This window comes from Morchella sextelata (assembly GCF_020137385.1).
Source record: "Morchella sextelata strain SCLS chromosome Unknown scls_6, whole genome shotgun sequence".
NCBI lineage: Eukaryota > Fungi > Ascomycota > Pezizomycetes > Pezizales > Morchellaceae > Morchella > Morchella sextelata.
The window spans coordinates 25,744-46,750 of NW_025408621.1; the positions used below are offsets into that span (position 1 = coordinate 25,744).

At 46.1% G+C, this 21,007-nt stretch overlaps 4 protein-coding genes across 4 annotated transcripts; 3 read left to right on the forward strand and 1 right to left on the reverse strand.

Annotated features, from left to right (window-relative positions):
• Nucleotides 1-1,233: 1,233 nt before the first annotated feature.
• On the forward strand, nt 1,234-3,183 carry H6S33_011148 (uncharacterized protein; the record flags this gene model as incomplete). Its single annotated transcript, XM_044843085.1, has 1 exon — nt 1,234-3,183. One exon carries the CDS (start codon nt 1,234-1,236, stop codon nt 3,181-3,183), a length of 1,950 nt encoding a protein of 649 aa, XP_044695916.1.
• A 4,703-nt stretch (nt 3,184-7,886) lies between these two features.
• H6S33_011149 (uncharacterized protein) lies at nt 7,887-10,357 on the forward strand (the record flags this gene model as incomplete). The annotated part of the gene is made up of 2 exons (XM_044843096.1): nt 7,887-7,941; nt 8,010-10,357. The coding sequence occupies 2 exons, from the start codon at nt 7,887-7,889 to the stop codon at nt 10,355-10,357; spliced, it is 2,403 nt and encodes an 800-aa protein (XP_044695917.1).
• A 3,028-nt stretch (nt 10,358-13,385) lies between these two features.
• H6S33_011150 (uncharacterized protein) lies at nt 13,386-15,150 on the forward strand (the record flags this gene model as incomplete). The annotated part of the gene is made up of 11 exons (XM_044843107.1): nt 13,386-13,490; nt 13,563-13,612; nt 13,703-13,744; nt 13,812-13,856; nt 13,933-13,957; nt 14,025-14,038; nt 14,106-14,237; nt 14,300-14,497; nt 14,560-14,693; nt 14,752-15,037; nt 15,111-15,150. The coding sequence occupies 11 exons, from the start codon at nt 13,386-13,388 to the stop codon at nt 15,148-15,150; spliced, it is 1,071 nt and encodes a 356-aa protein (XP_044695918.1).
• A 1,382-nt stretch (nt 15,151-16,532) lies between these two features.
• On the reverse strand, nt 16,533-18,638 carry H6S33_011151 (uncharacterized protein; the record flags this gene model as incomplete). Its single annotated transcript, XM_044843118.1, has 2 exons — nt 16,533-18,003; nt 18,223-18,638. The coding sequence occupies 2 exons, from the start codon at nt 18,636-18,638 to the stop codon at nt 16,533-16,535; spliced, it is 1,887 nt and encodes a 628-aa protein (XP_044695919.1).
• Nucleotides 18,639-21,007: the final 2,369 nt, after the last annotated feature.

The window sequence follows — 21,007 nt, forward strand, 5'->3', positions numbered from 1 at the left end:
TCGTTGTGCTTCTTAGATCCACAGACGCGAGCGGTCAACGATGATAGCTCAGCTATAGATTGAAGCTGGATAGATATATGGTGTGAATCAATTAGAACTCGAAGCAGAGGCCGGCAGTACCGCCCACTCAGATGCATCATAATATTGATCGTCAAGGTTGAGTTCTACCCAAACGAAAAATAAAACCGGCCGGCTATATGGCTCTATTCAGAGTATTGACGAGCTGAGTATTATATTGGCGGTACTAATACGTGCGTTCAATTTTGACTATCTCCCCAAAGATTGGTATTTAGAATCACATTAATCTGCGCATGCGTCTAAAAAGCATCTCACCCTAGCTAGCCAATCTTTCATTGTATACCAGACAAGCCTACTTACACAGTCTGAGATCGCACAAGACAGATATATATCAAACCAACAACTGGTTGAGAATTAGTCAGAGGTCTCTAGGACAGTTAGGTTGCCAAAATCTCATTCATTATAATTACGATAGAAGGTAAGAATTGACCCGGAAATCCAGCTACATGGTATGGACATATAATATGTATCCGAAATCATTGACTGTATGGTACCTACTCGCACGGCCGGGTGGAAACCTGGTAGGTGATTGGTCAGCTAGGAACAAATGAAAGCTTATTCGAGCACTACCTTGCAGTCCAGATGAATCCGCCTTCTTGGGTTCTTTTTTCGTTTTTTTTCTTTTTTTTTGGGCGGGGAGACATACATACCTTCCTCCAACTGGAAAGGAGAGACAAGCGCTCTGTTTTCTTTTTCATGGTAATGGGTCATGTGCAAATAAGGGAAGTGCAAGTACTGTCTACATCACACTCTGGCGAGTCAAGTTCGATCATGCATACTTTGACCTGGGTGTTCTTTTTCGGCCTCGCTGGTTTAAAACGGAAGGCAATCCCCTCACACATCGATAACATTGAAGCTAACCACCTGGACATAGATTGGTTATATATACGGCCGCCGCACTGCTCCCCGGATCCCCCAGATTTCGATGTGTTCGTTTGACTGCAACTCTCTGGGTATATCACTAGCATACTTTGCCTCTTCTTCTAACCCTCTCAAGTAGCCTTATTTTCTGGTACTTCATTTGGTGGGTACGTAATATTGGTTATATTTGATATAATAAATACAAATTCAATAACCATTTACTGATGCTCGCTATAGGAAACATACTCGTGGGCACCATTGCATTTTCTCCTGCGGACATTTTCGTCGACCCCCATGGCACTCCCGGCTCAAAGGGCCATCATGAGCTATGGCTCTATCCTCGGCCTCGTCTTTGCTCTCTTCACGGCGTCCGCTCAAGCCAAGATCATCAACGACTGTCGTCTTATTGACGATGATGGATCGGACGTGGGCGATGTATCCAAGCTCAGCACAGAAAGAATTGAAACCACAGGCTGGGTCGGTGAGCCGGATACGCGAGGCTCCATGACCATCGTCACTACCTGTCTTGTCACATTAGGCCTGTGCGTTTGGACGTCGATACATGTGAATGTTCAGATCAATCAGCTACCCTTCTATCGGCTTAGACATAAGGTGACGACTTCTATCACGGCGCTGCTATTCCCTAACGTTGTGGTGCAAAGAGCCCATGATGAGTGGGCAGAGATGACACGGCTGTATGAGGCTTTGGCAAATATAAAACACATACACGAGGCGACAAAGGCAGCGGTGGCAAAGGAAGCCACCGAGAAATCAGGAAAAGATGCGGTAACCCAGTTAGAACCAGTCCCGGTCGAGGGTCCGTCCCTGTGGATGAGGTTCAAGAGATGCATTGGAATGCTCCCAAAGGATCCAAATGCCAACCCCAACTATCCCTTCAGCAAAGAGGTCTGTTTCTTTGTCGTTATGAACGGTTTCATTAGGAAAGAAGTGAGCGAGGAGAAGGACGAGAAAGGCAATCCCCTGCCCAATATCATCACCCCCGAAGACTTCTTCAACGCCTATGCTAGAAACCCCGAAAAGTTCCCCGAGTTGATCAAGGAGAAGGAGATCCTCGACAAAGGCAACGCAAGTAACATCGCAAAGCTCATTATCCTCGCACAGGTCACCAAACTCGTGTTGCAGATGATTGGCCGAAAGCTCATGGGCCTGTCTGTCGCGGTGCTTGAGCTCCACATATTTGTCCACATCCTCATTGCTGGTCTACTCTACTCGTATTGGTGGTATAAGCAGCTAGACGTTAACGAACCTATGGTACTCAATATTGGGGAGCGGTACTGGGCCCCGGACCGTATGTGGTGTTATTACTCGGACCATGCTCTCCAGGCTACAGGATGGTACCAACGCTTCAAGCAAAGACAGAACTCATTACTACGGTTCGGGATTCAATACCCAGGCAAGGCACCTACAGACGATAAGGTCAAGATCCCGATCACCGCTGCTCATTGGCATCATGCGGTCAAACAGATTGATGCGATGCGTTTCGAAGGTCGGACTGGGGCGCTAAAAACTGCCGACCCCCTTGACCCATCAAATCGCCCCCCGTCCCGAATAAACCATGATCAGGAAACACGGCGGAATGAAGCTACCACCGGAGACGCCCAGCCGGATTCGATCATGACCGCGGAGCTGGCTCGTAGAGGCTCCTCTTCCTCCTCCTCCTCCTCCTCCTCCTCCTCCTCCTCCACCCCAAAGAAACGCGCTCTCGAGAATCGACGTGGCTGTGCAGCTGTCCCCAATACCCTTGATGCAGTGGCCAAGTTTGAAAGAAATAGACGTGCCATGTGGTTCTACATCGTTTACGCAGGCTTACACGCCAGTGTTTGGGGCAGGGAATACTTTCCGACTTATATTGAAAAGTGGGTCTGGCGAGGCGCTTGCATCGGGGTAGCGGGCGTGCCTGTATTGGTTGTCGTGCTTGAATACTTTAAAACTCTGTGGAAGATGAGTCATGATCCAACCCGATATTCACGATATTCAATCAGAATTCTCGATATTAACATTGCGGAGAAGGGCGGAAAGAGCGAAACGGCTGAGCAGAAGGAAGAGAAGAAAGGCAAGGAGAGTATGTTGAGAAGGTTATTCACTCTGAGAGGGCTTCTGGAGTTGGTATATCTCTTTGCATCAGTTGCATTGTTAGCAGAGTCATTTGCCATCCTCCGGCGGGAGGACTACAGGACATATGAGATCAAGTCGTGGACCGCAGAGCTGCCCGGAGGCAGCTAATCGTTTTTTTATGTTTCTATCTTCGCTTACCTTTGGTTTTTCTTCCCTTTTTCATCTAAAATTACCTCGCCGATTGTTATGGTACCGTCGGTAGTGGCTTAATTTCTCTCCTTTGTATTAATGTTATCCCAAGCCAGTACGTACGTTAATGCGGTTAAATCTAATGATCATGAATCTCTCGTTTGGTCAAAGTGTTGGAATCGGTTTCTATTTAACGTGGTGTATAAAAATAATATGGAATAAGATGAGGAATACAATGATAATATTTCTTTACGAGGCGCAATATGTACATACATGTATGTATTCGTAGGGCAGGGCTTCTACTATAGTCAATAATCCGATTCATTACGGCTGTCATCACGTGTGTCTGCAAGTCGGACGGATGCCACAAATTTGTACCATGTACGTCTAGTGTTCTATGCCTACATGTACTTATGTATGTATCCATAGCCACTCTCAAACAAAGAAAACCGAAACAAATTCATACAACTATTCTGATATTCATGTGTTTGTGTGTAATAATAATTGCCAAAAGATTCGATTTCCTGATACTACGCCAACATCCAGTACCAAAGCCCTTGTATTAGCTGATTAGTGTAGGTACAGTAAGAATACATATATATGTGGCCGATACCGATATTAATTTGTGCCTGAGAGCGTTTGCCCGAGGTAGCATAAATGCCAGAAACCTCCGGCTACCCCAGAGTTATTGACCTGTAAAATATATTCTTTGCCGGCAATTAAGAGTAAAATTTAAAATCCAACCTTTACATGCATACTCGAAATATCATAAATATAACCTCCCGACGCTGACGTCTTTCGGGCACTTTGTACTCTCTACCTATCAAATCCTAGCATATATCTAGACATACTAGGACTTTCCCATAGGGTGGGGGGGCAATTGCTCTACCGGCCTTTTAAGTACGCGTAGTACTTCGTTATATTCTTTCTATATACTTGGTACATAATTACGTAGTAGCAAACATCACTTGATCCCTGTATACTACTTGTATGTACATAATCACCGATCTATTCTTCGCCTGTATGATAGTACGGAGGACAGATCTAGCCATATATTAGCAGACTAACACCTTTTGATATATGGTAAATCATATAACACGGGCTCCGTTTTAGAATCCAATATAATAGTGTTCAAGCTACCCTTCCGTCGCTAATTGATCAGGGATTGTCATTTGCTACAATCTTATAATTATGGGCAATTTCTCGCTGCTCTAAATTATACTTCTCTTGCTCCGTATATAAATGGCCTTCACACTGAGGTTGCGGTGGACGCTAGATCAGCATCGGCCTAGTGCGGCACTGTATTCATGGCTCATATATTGAGTAAAGTCCTCATACTATATATATATACATTCAGTCACCACCCAAAACCAAAGACACGGTAATGGATTAGCTTCGCTGACTTGGTGGTATACTCCAAATTAAACCAACTCTCTTCCGTGTCGAGCGGAAAGACACCCGATTACCTTTAGACTTAGCTCTCAATTTATTTTGATTACACTGACAATATTTCTTAATAAAGTCAGTTGGGTGGTAGATGCGGTGGTTGGGTAACTTGGTTCGTAGAAATTGTTCTTCTAATACCACGTTTCCCCGAGATTGTTGATCATGATATCTGGTCATGACGCGCTGTTTCGCTCGTTCCTTGTCTTGCATCAAAATATGTCATACATGCATACAGCTGTTGTTAACTGGCTGTTCTAACCCTGTGGGGATCAATCACTCCTCGCGATCATAAATCAACTAGCCTCATAGTCTATCACTCGGATCTCTTTGTCTCTCTCTCGGATCATGGATTGTCACTCTCGTTCACCGTTCACTATTGGACGATCAGCGTTTCTTCATTTTTGTTTTGAATCGTTTGAGTTATGAAGGTTAGTGAGTATTGGCCATATAGGAAGAGTAACCATGATCAACTCCTTAAACTCAAGAATTATTATCGGATATTCCCAATATATATACTCATGCATCGTTCGCGCAATCTATGATCGGGTAAAGATTCGTCCCTCCTTACATGCACCTGCCATACATACCGACACCGAGGAATTTCTTAAAAATTGGCCATGGTGCTGGGAGAAAGGGTTGAAAATGACGTATGTTCAATCGGATCGATTGTGTCCAAGGACTATATAACTACGCCAGATCGTATAGTATTACCATGGTATACAGAAATATATATCTCCAGGTACTCTGAAATTAAGACATCAAACATTTGAAGCGTCGAGATCGCTTCAGGTACTCATCCGGAAATGTCTTGGTAAATGCACCTGCTACAGCGAGAGGTAGAATTAGAAACATTAAAATAGAACTTTATATAGGCGGGCATAGGTAGGAAAATAGGGGAGGGACAGCTGTGGGTGCGGGCGGGTGACGATTTGTGACCGCACCCGCTAGTAGTTCCTGAAGGCGAACCCTTAGTAGCAGTTCGCACCCTAAGCCCTACCACAAGTTTTATTGATGTTCCTCAGGTGATCACATCTATCTGGGCGTGTGCACGGCTGTGGGCGGTTTTAGTGGTTTTTGGCTGTCGAAAATCCATTGCCTATAGGGCTCGGCGATGAGGGAACTTATATGTATGTAGGTAGTATTTATAATTACATGCATGATATTGGACGCCTTCCCGTAAGTGATAGAACTCGTTCTATTTCCGGATAGACCAATTTTTGAGGTTCTATCGAATAGAACGGGGGGGATCTATTTGTTTATTATAGCCCCCCCCCCTTTTTTTTTTTCCGAGGGAGGGGGGGGGGGGGTTCTATTCGATAGATATATGGCTCAATTCACCATAGGGGGGGTGTCAACTTGAATATTTCTCATTGGCAGAAACCGACTTTTAGCTCGAAAGACGCGTGTTTAGGGTTTTGACCTGAGGCTCTCCCCCCAAAGTTTATTGCCACTCAAGTTGACACACCCACCCCCCTATATGTTGTGAATTGAGCCATACTTCTATCTGTTTTCTATCCGTTGCAATAGAGAGGAAATCTTGCTAGCGCGAAAAATAGTTTTAAAAGATGGTGTCACGATACCCAATTTGTGTTAGGGCCGATTAGATCTTTAGGAATCTATCGTAGCAATCACTTGGATACATGTATGCTTACGTACGTACGGGGACCTGATCTATTCGAAAATTAAACCATCCTCTATTGCTTACGGGAAGGCGTCCATTTTACTCCGGTCCTCAAAGCTTTAGAACGGATTACTCTATATATTAACTACATACCATAAAGAATATGCCAAGTACTTAACGTCATTTTAAATAATATGAAATAGGTATTGCAGTTTAGTCCATTGTAAAGACCTTAGGAACGAGCATTGAGCTACTATGTGCTGTCGTTCACGCGATCTTGACGGACGGGGAGTTTAAACCAATGAGAGAGATCTGAAGAATTTAATCTGTCAACCATTCAATTCATCCCGACTAGTCCACGGCCAGCGGTATAGATGTTAGACTCGTAACTTCCTGACGTTTTTGAACGCGACTGATATTGCATACCATACAAAAATACGCCAAGATCCTGATTTTGGGTGTATGCAATAGTGGCCCAGTCCAAAAACGCTAGGAGACTACGAGTACTCGTATCTTCCTGACGTTTGTAAAAGGAACCACTATTGCATACCATACAAATACGCGCCAAGTCCACAATTTAGTATGGTATGCAATAGCGGTTCCTTTTACAAACGTCAGGAAAATACGAGTACTCTACCTACATGCATCACACCTCATTGACACCTGCACGACCTACATGCACAGCCGACCATTAAGATAGAAATTAATAGACTATATACGTCATAAGTAGGTACCACATATTCCCCACGTACCACCCCGCAGGTCCCACCATGCACAAAGTAGCGGGGTAGCGGTAGCTGGATGATCGAGGTTCTCGTGGGGACAATCCGTAGGTAGTCATAGAAATAGCATAATTATATAATACCCTCTATTAATTCCAACTTTCTCTAGTTTTTCGAGTTTACCGGTCCTGGCGACGCCAAAGACCTCATAATCCTCAGCGAACTACATGTAGTATGCCTAAATCTGCATACGCTATCCTAACATCTTTTCGCCTGATTTGGGGAAATTCGAAAGGAATTTCCACGTCGACCCACACCAATTGAAGTAAGATGTATCACCGAGGAATGTCTGGACTGATATGTGAAGATAAGGATAACCGGCAATACTCATGACATGACGGATAAACTTCCTTCTTTCAGAGTCGCCCAATCATGATCGATCTCCTTCTCCCGGTACGTACCATTAAAGCGAAAGCGTCCAATCATTTTTGAGCTGAAACCCGGGGCTGAAGCCCTTTTGCTGAAACGAAGTTATTTAGGTAGGATTTTCTACATAATCTATTATTAATCTCATGGCGCTGTGTGCAGATATACGCACTCTGAGGATCTTGATCTGAGCTCCGATTCCTCTGCCTTGTGCGGCTGAAATCGTCAATTATAAAACTATGAATTATACCCATGTTTTCATTATATTACTCAAGATTCACTCTAATCACGCTTTTCCAACCACAATCATATCCCACGCCCGGTGACCCGATCGCGAGACCGCGACCAACAATCAAAGTCGCGTCAGTCCTTATAGCAAGTGTCGATAGGTGGATATCCCACCTATATCTATGATGGCGACAAATATTACCTCCGGTGGACGTTTTAAGTATCAATCAATAAAGGGAATGACAGAAGATGGTGGCTTCGTGGATATAAATGAACATCTCCACGAGGAAATATGTCTGTCCCGCTGCCCCTCTCGCCCAGGGCCGGAGTCTCTCCGTGAGAGCTAACACTTGTCTCCTCAGGCTCGCCCAGCAATACTGCCGAAAACTCTCCACAAACGTCTGACTTCAAGCTTCATCCCGCTCCTACAGAGCCGAAAAAGACCGTCCTTTCTTCAAGTCTATATTTCCTCTTGGCATGGCATATTGGTACCGCCATCTCCATCCCGGCGACGGTTTTTGTTCTTTACCTGAACGTATCAGAGTACTCGATTGACCCCCGTCTTGGATTGAACCATGCTGAAACGTCGAATATTATTGCTGGTCTGCAGCTCCTTGCCAAACTTCACGAGCTGATGATCATCACCAGTCTGGTCAATATCACACGGCAGTGGATACAGCGTAGCCTACTTGATAGGAAGGGTACCCCACTGGGATTGGTCGGGGCCGAACTATCGATAATGAATGCCAGGTATCTGATATCGGACGGGTACTGGGCAGCGGTAAAGGCGGTATTTGGTTCTTTCAGTCGAACAAAGGACCCGGAAAGGAAATTACAACGAAGAAACCAGGGGACCATGCTATTTCTACTCGCCTTTCTGCCTGTGGCTTGTTTGTTGTGCTTATTGGTAGGGCCCGCAAGTGCAACCTTGATGATTCCTCGACAATACTGGTTTTTTATGGAGATGCTCGATATCATGAGCTACTCGCCACCAGTCCTAAACTCAAACTATCCCAACATCTTCATCGACTCACGGCTTTCACCACTCGAGAATCATGGAGGAACGGAGAGTATGGGGTATGAGAATTACTGGAGGGCTTTATGGCAAAACACTACCTACTCAGCAGATTTCTTCAATGAGCATGACAAGCTTACCCACCTCGCCCCCAGCTTAGGAGTGGTGGCTATTAATAGCACCACAAGCTGGAGAAGATCGCTGTCAGTTGATGCTGAATGGAAAGGAAAGAGCAATTTCAGAAGCATCATGATTAACAATCTGATGATTTACTATAGCGCTTGGTTTCGCTTTAGGGGACAGAAGCCCAAGGTTCTGCAGAAGTATACTCAGTTCCCAACCCAAGCCACGACAGAGATGACAGGGCTGGAGATGGACATTGTCTGCAGGTTGAGGGCCAAAAAGAGTTGTGTTAATGCCTCTTCTGCAGATGACAAAGAGTGGTGTTATGTTCCTGTTTTCGAGGAACCAATCATGGGGGGACCTCTTCGAAGTAACAGGGACCTCCTGCTGATCTCAGATCATAGGCCGTTCAATTTCCAGCTGGAGAGCAATTACGGAAATCCCCCGGATTACATACTTCCAAAGATGTACATAACCGAGGGCCCCCGTATAGAGGGTAATGAACGATTTACCAACTCCATTGTGTTTGTTTTCGAAGAATATGTGGGATCAAACCTCTTCGTTTGCAGTACCACCAACGCAACACTCAAAGGTGCCACCGTCATTATCTCCGACCTGACAGCGATGCAAAGTCATATAAAAGCAGAGTATCACGAATACATATCTCACTTTAAATTCGATAACGTCACGACCACTCTAGAACCACCACGACCCTTGATCTACCACGAACATTGGCTCGATACCTTACACATGTACGACTACGATAGAGAAAGGGCCGCGCTTGTGGATCTTAAGAACCAATCAGCCGATGGTCTAGAGACACCAGATTACAGCACTCCGCGATTCTCTCGCGGGGAAACGATCAATTCGAAGTTGAAGAACTGGGGGGCTGCTGTTGTACAGTCTGCTACACTTTATGGTGGCCCAATCTGGATGAGCGATAACAATTGGACTCGTCACCTAACTCAAACCGAGGCACCGGAGTTTGCCCCGCTCCCGGAGAGCCCGGTGCTACCGCCTCGGAGCTATATAGAAGCTGGGATAGTCGAGATCGCTCTCGGTGGTTCATGGTTCAATATGCTCCTCGACACAGCGCCAAGCGCATCCCAGTACCAATCTATATACTCCCTCGTGTACATTCCCCCGGCCATCAAAGAGGCTTATCCCGAACCAATACTCAACTATAGTTCATCTTTCTACAGGCCTCTCGCTCTCCACCATTTTGTGTATGGATATCGCCTGTCGAGTCGCACCAGTGTCATTGCAGCCTTTCTTCTATCGCTTCACGCGGTTATTGCTCTCGCCGGATCAATATGGCAGCTGCGACAGAGATGCGTTATTATCTCATGGGGGAGCATTCCCGAGTATGTTACCTTGTGTGTTGGTAGTCTGCCTTTGACTGAGGGAATCAAAAACACCTGTGCGGGTATTCAAAAGGCGGAGACACTACAGCGCAGGATGAGGATTGGAGAAACTGTCAATCAACATTTAGAGATAGCGGTCATGGGAAGCGGCGGGGAATTGAGCATGATCGATGTGGAAAAGAAAAGGAAGTATGGAGACTTGGACTGAGGATCACTAGTACATGAGGTCGAGGGCAAAGCGTGGCAATTTCAGGAAGGTCGATAAGACCTGAATCAAAGTTAGATATTGCGTTCTTTTTTTTTTATTTCTCTCCTTCCTTTATTTTCTCTTCCATTTTCTTCTTCTCCTTTTTTTTTTAAGGGGTGCAATCGGTAATGAGGGAATTAACACATGGATTAACCCAGACAAGTGGGTGGGACTTCGCTACCTTCATAACACGTACAATGATTGATAGGCATATTTGGTGGGGGGTATACTTTTATTTCTAAACCTTTTATTGATGTTGTTTGCCTAAACTCTTTCAGGCGGCGTGATGGGTAGATATTCTCTCTTTGTCGTAATACGCTGTGCTTGGAGGATGGAAGCAAAGTGCTGAATTATATTTGTCACTTCCCAAGAAAAAACAATGATTGTTAATTCTTTATAATTAGGTATATATGACAGATAGAGGCCTAGATACTTGGTATGATAATGGCACCAGTTTTCAGCTCTGGCAAGTTCTAAGCATATCGGCCCATCCACGAAGAGTCCTATTCCTTCCCCAAAGGAGTACCTCACAAACATATCATGTTATTCTGTATGGGCTATTATCATATTCCTTCACATCTCTTTACTAATGTTTCATGTCTTGTATATACATACCACCCATGTTTAAAAATTCCTCCACATTAAATTTAGGTATCAGTTTTCCCATCCCTCTGCTGGCGTGGCGTTCATGTGTGGAGACGCACAATACATAATCGCCGGATCCATGGAGATGCGAAGCGGATTGAGAAGGCAAAACCTAGATTTAAAGAAGGAATATGAGAATCATAATAATAGGTTCATGGCTTTATCGATATATTCCTCCCACCATAATTAAGAATGGCATCAAATCAGACCTTCTTCGCCTCAGGCTGCTAGCTTAGTGCTGCTAGATTACTGGATCCCATGAAACTAGAGTAGAGTATCTCAGATAGAGTACATAGGTACTCTACATAATGTGAGTACCTATACTGTAGTCTGTGCAGCATGAGTACTCCAGAGTACATGTACTCTAGTCTAGAGTAGACTGAGTGTACTCTAGATACTCTACATGTAGGTAGAGACTAGAGTAGCTGAGTAGACCCTACGAGTCTACAATCAAGTACCGACAGTACCGCACACGTGTATCCTCAAGAATTACTCTAGGTACATACATACATACCTACTCTAGTCCAACATACACCAACCACCCCACCCCCCACTCACCTCCCACTTCCCGACACGCTCTGGAGACTTCAGAGACATTGGGTGCCCCACATACTCTAGACATTGTCCACGAGATATTATTATCAAGTATGTGTAAGTATATATAACTGCATAATTACGTATGCACCCAACTGTTTGAACGTCAATTCTGATAAACATCGGCATATAGCCCACGATCGGCGGTCGGCAACGACGAAAATGACCGAACGACAAACAAGGAAACTACAGTCGCAACTCGATATGCCGGAACTCAATGCACCGGGTCCTTTGCCAGTGTCCCGTACGGGGGTCCTCTGAGAAAATTGGCTATCCCGGTATTTTTTGCTATCCCGCACGAAATCCTTAACATCTTGACAATCCGGCATATCGAGTTACGATTATACCTATAACAATCAAATTTTAAATAGTTACGCCCAGACTGATATCTCATGGACTGGCTTGGTTTGACTAGACGGACCCTCATCGTTGTGGACCAATAAGCGGTTTAATATGTACACTAGTGCAGACTCAGCGGTCATAAGTGATCACTCGTCATCATGGACCGAGTGATTATTTATGTCTAATATATAGGTATGGCATCTGACAGATGGATCCACCCAGGCCTCGTCTAGAGCATCTGCTATTGAACTTGTTGAAATAGAGTTTTGGATGGTGGATGTGAGCGTCCATGTGATTTAAATTGAGTCATGGCAATCTTATGTGATAGCTCATCGAAAGGCCATGAGACACAACTGTGCACCTAGGTTACATGCATCTGCAATGTTGTGACTAATCGGCTTATGGGTGTGGCACAACTGTACCTACATGTAGACTCCGACTCCGAGTACTGTCGTTCATGGGCCCGTATTGACGGACACTGGGTATTGACGGACAAGCCAAAAGAGAGACAGCCAAGCCCAGCCCCGCCCCCGACCACCGGCCAAAAATCCCCCGCCCGCCAACACCCAGCATCCGTCAACAAACACACCCCGCCAACACCCAGCATCCGTCAACAAACACACCCCGCTGCGTTTCCTGTCGAAGCTCGTCATTACCACGCATTACCGAGATGAGTGCACCGAGCTGTTGACGTACGGAAAGGCTTTTACACGGCTTGCATCGAAGAGCCTGGGGGTGAGGTTTTTTCGCACGGAAAAAAAAGGGGGGTATAAACTACTCTAGATAGCACGGGCGGGTTTCCTAACAGGGGGTAGATGAGACGAACCGCAGATCCAAGAGATCTCGAGCAGAGCACCGACCCAGATAGGTAGAGTACCATACCAATCCAAGCGCCGTCACGCATGTCTCGCTGCCTCATGCGAGTCACCACATCGGGGTGGCACAAGCGTCCTCTGCCGCAAGCCACACCGCCGCCACGCTTGCAGTTGGGCCCAGCTCTAGCCCAAAGAGGACGTGGAACACCCACACCAGCCCCGATTGGAAATCCCGTCCCAGCAAAGCGACCTGTTAACTTTAATTAGTGCATGCATGTACCTACATGGAGAGTAGCTTCGGGAAGTGTGGGTCCCTTACCCTTTCCTCCCCACTCCCACTCTCTCCCTCTTTGGAAGAGACCCCGCAGCTACATGTATGGTACTCTCCATATGAGAACGTACAATGTCACGTCCGCAAAAAAAAAAGTATAATTCAATCTCTCCAATCCCCTAGTACTCCTCCCACTGAACTAAATATCTTCAACTACCTCCCCCCCTTCCTCACCATACCTCACCTCTCTATCCCCTCCATCCAGCTCATTCAACTCAAGTAATAGCAACACATTCCCCATCAATCACTCAATTCATCAGCCATGTCCAGTAGTGCTCCCGTTGTCAGTGATGAGCAGCAGCCCGCGAGCCCAGCTGCAGACAGCATAGCTCCCGAAATCTCTGTTGCTTCTTCCTATGTTCAGAATGTCCTCTACCACCGCGCATCCCCGTTCTTCCCTAGCTATCGGAGTTTGAACTCGTACTAACTTCACTTTTAGAGTAATACCGATGGGGAAGAGTCGTCCACGTATGGGACCGATAACGAGGCGTACGTTATCGATCCACTCCCCCCCCCCCCCCCCAGATGCACCTGAGTTTACGCTCATTTATCGTAGCATAATTGACTGACCTTCAACAGGAGCTTGTATTCAACGGAATCGCTGAGCTCGTCCATCTATGAGTGCGTACACCCACCACCGATGGTCCTTCCATGTTCATTGGCTGGTGAGCTAATGAGCCTATCTCAGGTACCGGTACGAGAATGGCCGCCGGTATCACGCATACAAAGCAGGGTTTGTGATAGAAACCTCCATCCCTTGACAGGAAAGGGAAGGATAGGATTGCTGATAAATCTCGGGATGATAATAGGAAATACATGCTCCCCAATGACGAGGTATTATGACCCCCCCCCCCCCCCCCCCCAAACCACAATCTTTGAACAATTAGCTTATACATCACAGAGAGAGCAAGACCGGTCCGTTTCCCCCCCCCCCCCCCCCCCACATTGTAAATTCCCATTCAACACTGACCCACTGCAACAGCCTCGACATCATCGCGCACGTCTATAATCTCGTCCACAGCGGCAAGCTCCACCTAGCGCCTATCGACCCCAACCCCCAACATATCCTTGACATTGGTACCGGTACCGGTATCTGGGCCATCGACTGCGCCGAGTATGCATCCGATCTCCACCCATCCTCTTCAAGCCCACGCAAACTGACCCACTGCAAAACAGACAGTACCCCTCCGCCCAAGTCATCGGTACGGATCTCAGCCCGATTCAACCGTCCTGGGTCCCGCCCAATGTAAGCTTCCAGATTGACGATGTGGAGCAGTCATGGACGTTCAACAAGAATCATTTCGACCTGATCCACATCCGCAATCTCATGGGCGGTGTCGGCAACTGGGAGCATGTCATTGATGAGTGTTTTGAGTGAGAACCATCCTCCTCCCCCTTTCCCCTACAAACACAGCACTGATGAGAGGCGAGTGCAGGCACACTAAGCCCGGCGGTTGGGTCCACATCACCGAGTACGAAATGGCCATCTTCAGCGATGACGGCACCGTCACTCCCGACCTACAGTACTTCCAGTTCTACGAGTTTGTAGGTGAAGCTGCCATAAAGACTGGTAACCACCACCACATCATTTCTCTGGCCAGAGCCCCTCTGTACTGACTGCCGCACAGGCCGTGACTACCAGCTCGCGGCCAAGCTCGAGCCCCTCCTGAAACGCAGCGGGTTTACAAACATTGTGCACAAGGAGATCAAAGTCCCCACCGGCATGTGGCCACGCGACAAGAAGCAGAAGGAGATTGGCGCATACCTACTGCTGAGTGTGGAGAGCGGGTTTGAGGCGTTCGGGATGAAGCCATTTACAGAGGTGTTGAACATGACGGAGGATGAGGCAAAACAATTTTGCGAGAAGGTGCTGACCCAGGCAAGGAACAAGTTGATTCACGGCTATTCAATGCAGTAAGTTCTCCCTTCTTTTTTCATTTATTTTCTTCTTTGTTCTTGGGTAGTGAGGCTAATGGGGCGTGTGTAGTCACGTATATTATGCGCAGAAGCCCGAGGAGGACTGTTAGGCCCGAGACACACCTTTAGGACCCAGAAGGGATAGCAGCTAGCCCCTGGCTGGTTGCAGGCAGAAATTTGTATAGGAATTGCCTTGAGCCTCCTCTTCCTCCTTAAATTGGTGCGGATTTGGAGCAAATCGTATATACACACAACACATGCATGTAGTTATTTCTGTTTTGTCATTTAGCTTAGTTTATGATATACGACCAATCAACTTGGATGGCCTGCATGGCGTCGCCCACTTTACGTTATCCGTGGTTAAAAGGCGGGTTGTATACACGACATCAGAAGCTTAATCATGAACAATCACTCGGTCACTGCTTCCCATACTTATCACTCTATGACATCGCATCTTACCTCCTGCCAACATGCAAGGCACAGATGCGGGGGGGGATTTATATGCCTAGCCTAGCACCATGGCTATCATTACACTCATTACGCGACGGAACAAAGTATGGGAGGAAGCTTGCACAGCCTCGTGCCCTGGCAGTGGTGATATACGTGATATATGGTGGTGTGGAACGCATACAATGTGCGTCATTAAGGAAACAGATGTATACCCGTATATATACGTAGCTAGCGAGCATGCGCACATAAGGCAACCCCATGGCTTACCCCGGCTTCAGCCATGATCGAGCAACCTGAAAACAAGCAGGTTTACCAATGCACTTTATTCACCGAGCACGAACCAAGAATATTTCTATGCAGAAATTCAGCAAATGTGATGCGGGGGCATTTTGGCTACTGTTGGTGAAAAAACCGACGCAATAAACCGGATTATTGTTTAATTTCCTTGGACTCGGATTCCGACTTGCTCGAACGCAGCTTTAGTCAGCAGTGGCTTGCGGAATTGATTCAATGGTCAGTGCACTTCTGAAACCCAAATACATGGTATTTCGTGTATACAGAGAACGCAGGGTATTAATTATCTGCCTGGTTGGTTGCGTGGGCCTGTATGTATTTAAAACTAGATACACTTGGGCTTTCAAACCTTTAATCGGTCATTTCCACTCATCAGGTAACTTATGGCAGCCAGGGGAAAGGACAGAAACTTTGATCTTAAAATAGAGAGTAATCCATGAACGTGAATGATAGGTGTATACAAGTTCGGAAGGCAGAGAAAAGAGTATGTGGTGCTGAGATCTAGTTGGTAGTCAAGGGCATTGTACAAGGGTAAAATGAGAGTACGCGATGACAGGTCTATATACACTTATAATCAAACTAAATGAAGGAGGGCAAGTAGGTGTAAATCAATGGCAAGTCGATAATCAAAGTAGATAGATGGAGTAAATAAACAGGAAGGAAACCCAACGTCAGGCAGTAGGTCTAGGGGTATGAGTACAATGAGGAAAGACAGTAGGAAACCGTAATCAAAGACGAGGCGTCTCCCTCACAATTCGTTAATACTCTCCTGAATCCTTGAGATTCTGTGTCTGAGTTTATTCGAATCTAGTGTGTAGCCTCTCTCAGCGGCTAGTTGTGTTGCCGTTTTACCTTCACCGTTCTCCCAAGTCGTCTCGGCACCGAGGGATATCAGTGCATCAATCAATTCTTTGCACTCCCGTTCCACTCCGGAACTAAGCAGAAGATGAAGAGCAGTATTTCCCTGATCATCCGTCGCGTTAACGTCCGCGCCATCAATGAATGTCAACTTCTCGTACATCCATAAAACATTTGACTGTATGGCGAGCATCAGTGGCGTCCGTCCTTCGCTGTCCCTTGAGTCAATTATGGCTCCGTAGTCCATGAGCAGCCTGACAACGTCAGTGGACACCACACGGGCAATTGCGCAAATGTGAAGTGCTGATCGTCCCGCGAGATCCTTTTCTTCAACGCTTGCGCCGCGGTCTAATAGGAGTTTGACGACATGCGAACTACCGCACTCTGCAGCTCGGAGAAGTGCTGTTCGTCCTGAAAGATCTTTTTCGTCAACGCTCGCGCCGCGTTCCAACAGGACCTTGACTATGTCTGAATGATGGGTCTCCGCAGCGAGGAGAAGTGCTGATCGCCCTGATTTGTCCAAGGATTTTATGTTTGCTCCGCGGTCTAGGAGCAGGCGTAAGGTGCGGGTTCGACCCGCTACCGTTGTATGCATAAGCGGGGTCCAGCCGTGAAGATCCTTCGACTCGATATTGGCCCCGTTGTCTAGAAGCAGTTTCACAATATCATTCCACCCTTCAATGCAAGCAATGTATAATGAGAACTTCGAGAATGTGTCTGAGACTTCGCCGTCCGCGTTCTTATCGAACAGTGACTCCACCACATGTTCTTTTGAGCGGGAATCATGAAACTTCGTTAAAACGGCATCCAAAGTCTTCATGTCCACTTGTCCATCCAGTGTTTTATCGGCGTCAAAAGGACCATTGATGACAGCTTCAAGGATCGTTTCCTTTAAAAATTGGTGTCTCTCGTTTTGTCTATCTCTGTTACGATAGGCAGAGAGACGCTGGAGAGGAGAAGGAGGGGTGAGTGTGGTGTACCGCTGGGAGTTATAGACGTATTTGAGCGATATGTCTAAACGGTAGACCGCGATGTTGGATACCTCAGAAAGACTGATACCAGAGAGTACAGAACATCCTCGAGGCATTGCCTGGCCAAAACTCGATGCTTTTTGATTATTGCGATGTAGGCGATGGTATAATCGTGATCGGGACAGAGTATGTTCAAAACTTGCCAGTGACACTATGGACATGACACTCCGAACGCTCCCGGTTACGCTAGCCGTGTCTGAGAAGGATAACTGATCAGAGCTCGAGGCTACTTTCTGTAGCCTTTGGAGCATCTTTGTGTTGGTTGTATATAGCTCTTCTGTAGTTCTTTGCAGCTTTTTCATGTTTTCAACTGCCTGTGAGTGCAAGTCGCTAATCAAGGCACGAGATGTATTAGCACGGAGGTAATAATCTCACAATATTGAGCATTGGGGAATATGCACTCAATTGCCCCCCCCCCCCCCCCCCGGGCCACCACTTGATCTATAGAAGGAGTGTCAACACCTCCTATGTATGTGGCCTCCAGCTGCACACCGGAACGAGCAGGTGACGAGTAGCAACATGTTTCTGTGTTTGGATGGATGAACTTACCATGTAAACATAACAAGCATCATGCTAAGGCATGACTTCTGACTTTTAAGCTGCTTCAATAGCGCGCGTAGATTCGATTTTGTTGACCGTGACATCACCCATCTTAAAGTGGTATATTTGGGTGAGCTTGCAAATCGATCGAGCTCTCTCTCGAGCTCCGAGAAGGTCATCACGGAGCTAATCAGGATGGTAATCACTTGGTCAAGGTCTATCATTGAGGCATGGGGAAGGTCGCGTGTCGATGAATGGAGGATGAAGTTTTGTAGACGAAGCATTATCATCCGGAAGAGATCAACCTCATTGGCAATGGTTCGAGTGAGTTCCTCAGCATCATCCAAGCCTTCCAGAAACTTGATGATCTTTGCACCAGCAGCAAGTAGGCCGACAATTGATGCTGTGACTGAAAGAGGATCCATAATTCCTCTCAGGAGAAAATTGATAGGGTCTTAGCTGGTTTGATTTCCTCGTTTGGGCAGATATCGTTGCCGTCTGTAGGGGCCAGCACGAGCTTAAAGCTAGCTGGTTGTTGGTTGTGGTGTGGTAAGCTTGTGTGTTCTGAGCAATGGCGATCGATGGGACGCTAGGTGAGGAGAGTAAGTTGAAAAAGAAGGCGAAAGAAAGGGAAACGGAATCTCTTCTTAATCCCCTTGTTGATTACCCCGCGCTTGCACAGCATGTTCTAGTAAATGATTGATCTACAAGGCTTGCACAACCCCCTATTTGACGTATTTGACGTATTTGACGTCTGACGCCGGAGCGGGACACGTAAAGGACACAGCCACTCTTCAAAACTTCGTGATTCCTAATCTGGAACATGCATATTTAAGATTGTTCTTCTAATCAATCGTTAGTAGAGGGCTGAACATCACTGAATAATAAACACGCACGTACATACCCAGATCTAGATACATATATCAATACCAAATACATATAGTAGACATTACAGATATATGTACTTTACAAAAAGGTTAAATTGAAAGTCAATACTTGTAGACCAAATAGTGAACCCTGACCTATATAACCCCAATATCTCGTACCGCATTAATTCGAATGAGCGGCCGGTCACACAAGACGTTGAAATTCCCATGTTTGGTCATTTGTCTTGAATACGCCCCCTAATCTTCCCTCATATTATCTTGAAAAGGCAACTTCGACATTATGTGTGACCGGCCGCTCATTCGAATTAATGCGGTATCAGATCCCTGTTATTACAGCTGCATGTGAAAATTCAAAAGCTCGCGTGGCGGATTTCTCCATACTAGAGGCACAACCCAAGATTTAAAGCTAATTTTTGGCATTGCTAATCTTAAGGTCTAGAGTATGTATATGTACTACTATTGGGATCTCTTTAACATCTCGATGCGAGTTATTTTGTAGGCTCTTCACAATAGAGCGATTTGGCCAACGACTTCTGAACCTAAATATTTAGTTCTTGGTGACAGTTTTTGGTGTGAAAATCCCGCCAAGACCTCAAAATTTGAGCTCAAAATTTGAAAATCAGGGATTGGCCAAATCGCTCTAATAGGAGAGATGAGCTTAATCAGAACAAGTCCGGTCCCTAATAATATATAGACGCCTTCCCGGGGGCCATTTGAACACCCCCCCTCACTCGAACAGTTAACGCAAAAAAGAAAGGATCTGCGCTGTAACCGGTTTCTCCATCAATAATCATCAACTGTTCGAGTGAGGGGGGTTATTCGAGTAGCCCGGGAAGGCGTCTACTATCTACGCCAATAATACACTATCGTGTAGGAGGTTGATATATGAGTGGAGATAACGCTCATTTCTACGGTCATCTGTCTGTTTTCCAATTATTAAATCTGCGTTCTGTAAAGTTCAACCCATCCGGCCATCATACAGTATTTTGCCATTTAATCAATATTGTAATTGCCAAAACGTGGGTGTAGTATAGTAATCAGTGATAATCTAGCAAGAACTGCAAGCGAAGCTTCTTCCAACGTATGCCAAGGAAAGCTTGAGACCAGTATCCCTTGGATGGATGAAATTTGACAAATTCACGACCTGGTCTGTACCATCCCTGCAATGCAACCTCAGGTCTACGGGCTCAGCACCTCTTGAGAGCTCAATAACTAACAGAATCACTACAGACGACTGGGACGGACATTTGCAATGACAAGGAAAAATACCCGGAAACCTTTGAGAGAGCTGCCTCAAGCACCTAGTAGCACAGCCAGAGGACGCCGAGCGAAAACTACAAATGGCTTAGACAATAGGCCTGGTAAAGGACCCGTGATAGATCAACAACAATCCAGCAGGGAAAATGAATCTGGGCAGCGATCCAATCCAGAGAACGAATACCACCCTATGCTGAGGGCATATCATGATGCAGGAGCTCTACTGCCTGATGAGAATCAGGTGAAGGTAATAATCCAACCCAAGGTTGATAATTAGCTGTCAATGGTACTAACAATTTGTAACAGGGGTCCTTTCTAAGAGAAATAGAATCGGATAGAATAGAGACGGCCGTGCAAGATAGACAATCAGGTTGCAGATTATTCAAAGATACTATCGCTAGAACTCAATAATCTTTAAGGGCTCTGCTACCGATAAGAACTTGATATTTCTTTTTGATGAAGACTCGAGAGAATCGGACTGAAGGGCGGGAATGAACCTGAGTACTTATACTCCGAAGGCCTCTATTCTCTGCTCCTAACTCCTTACTAAGTTTCCGGTGAAGCCTTTCCTCGGTGCCGGAAACAATACCACCGCTACCCCGCTTTTCTCTAAGCGTCAGCAGGTGTTTCCGATACCCAAGGCAACCACC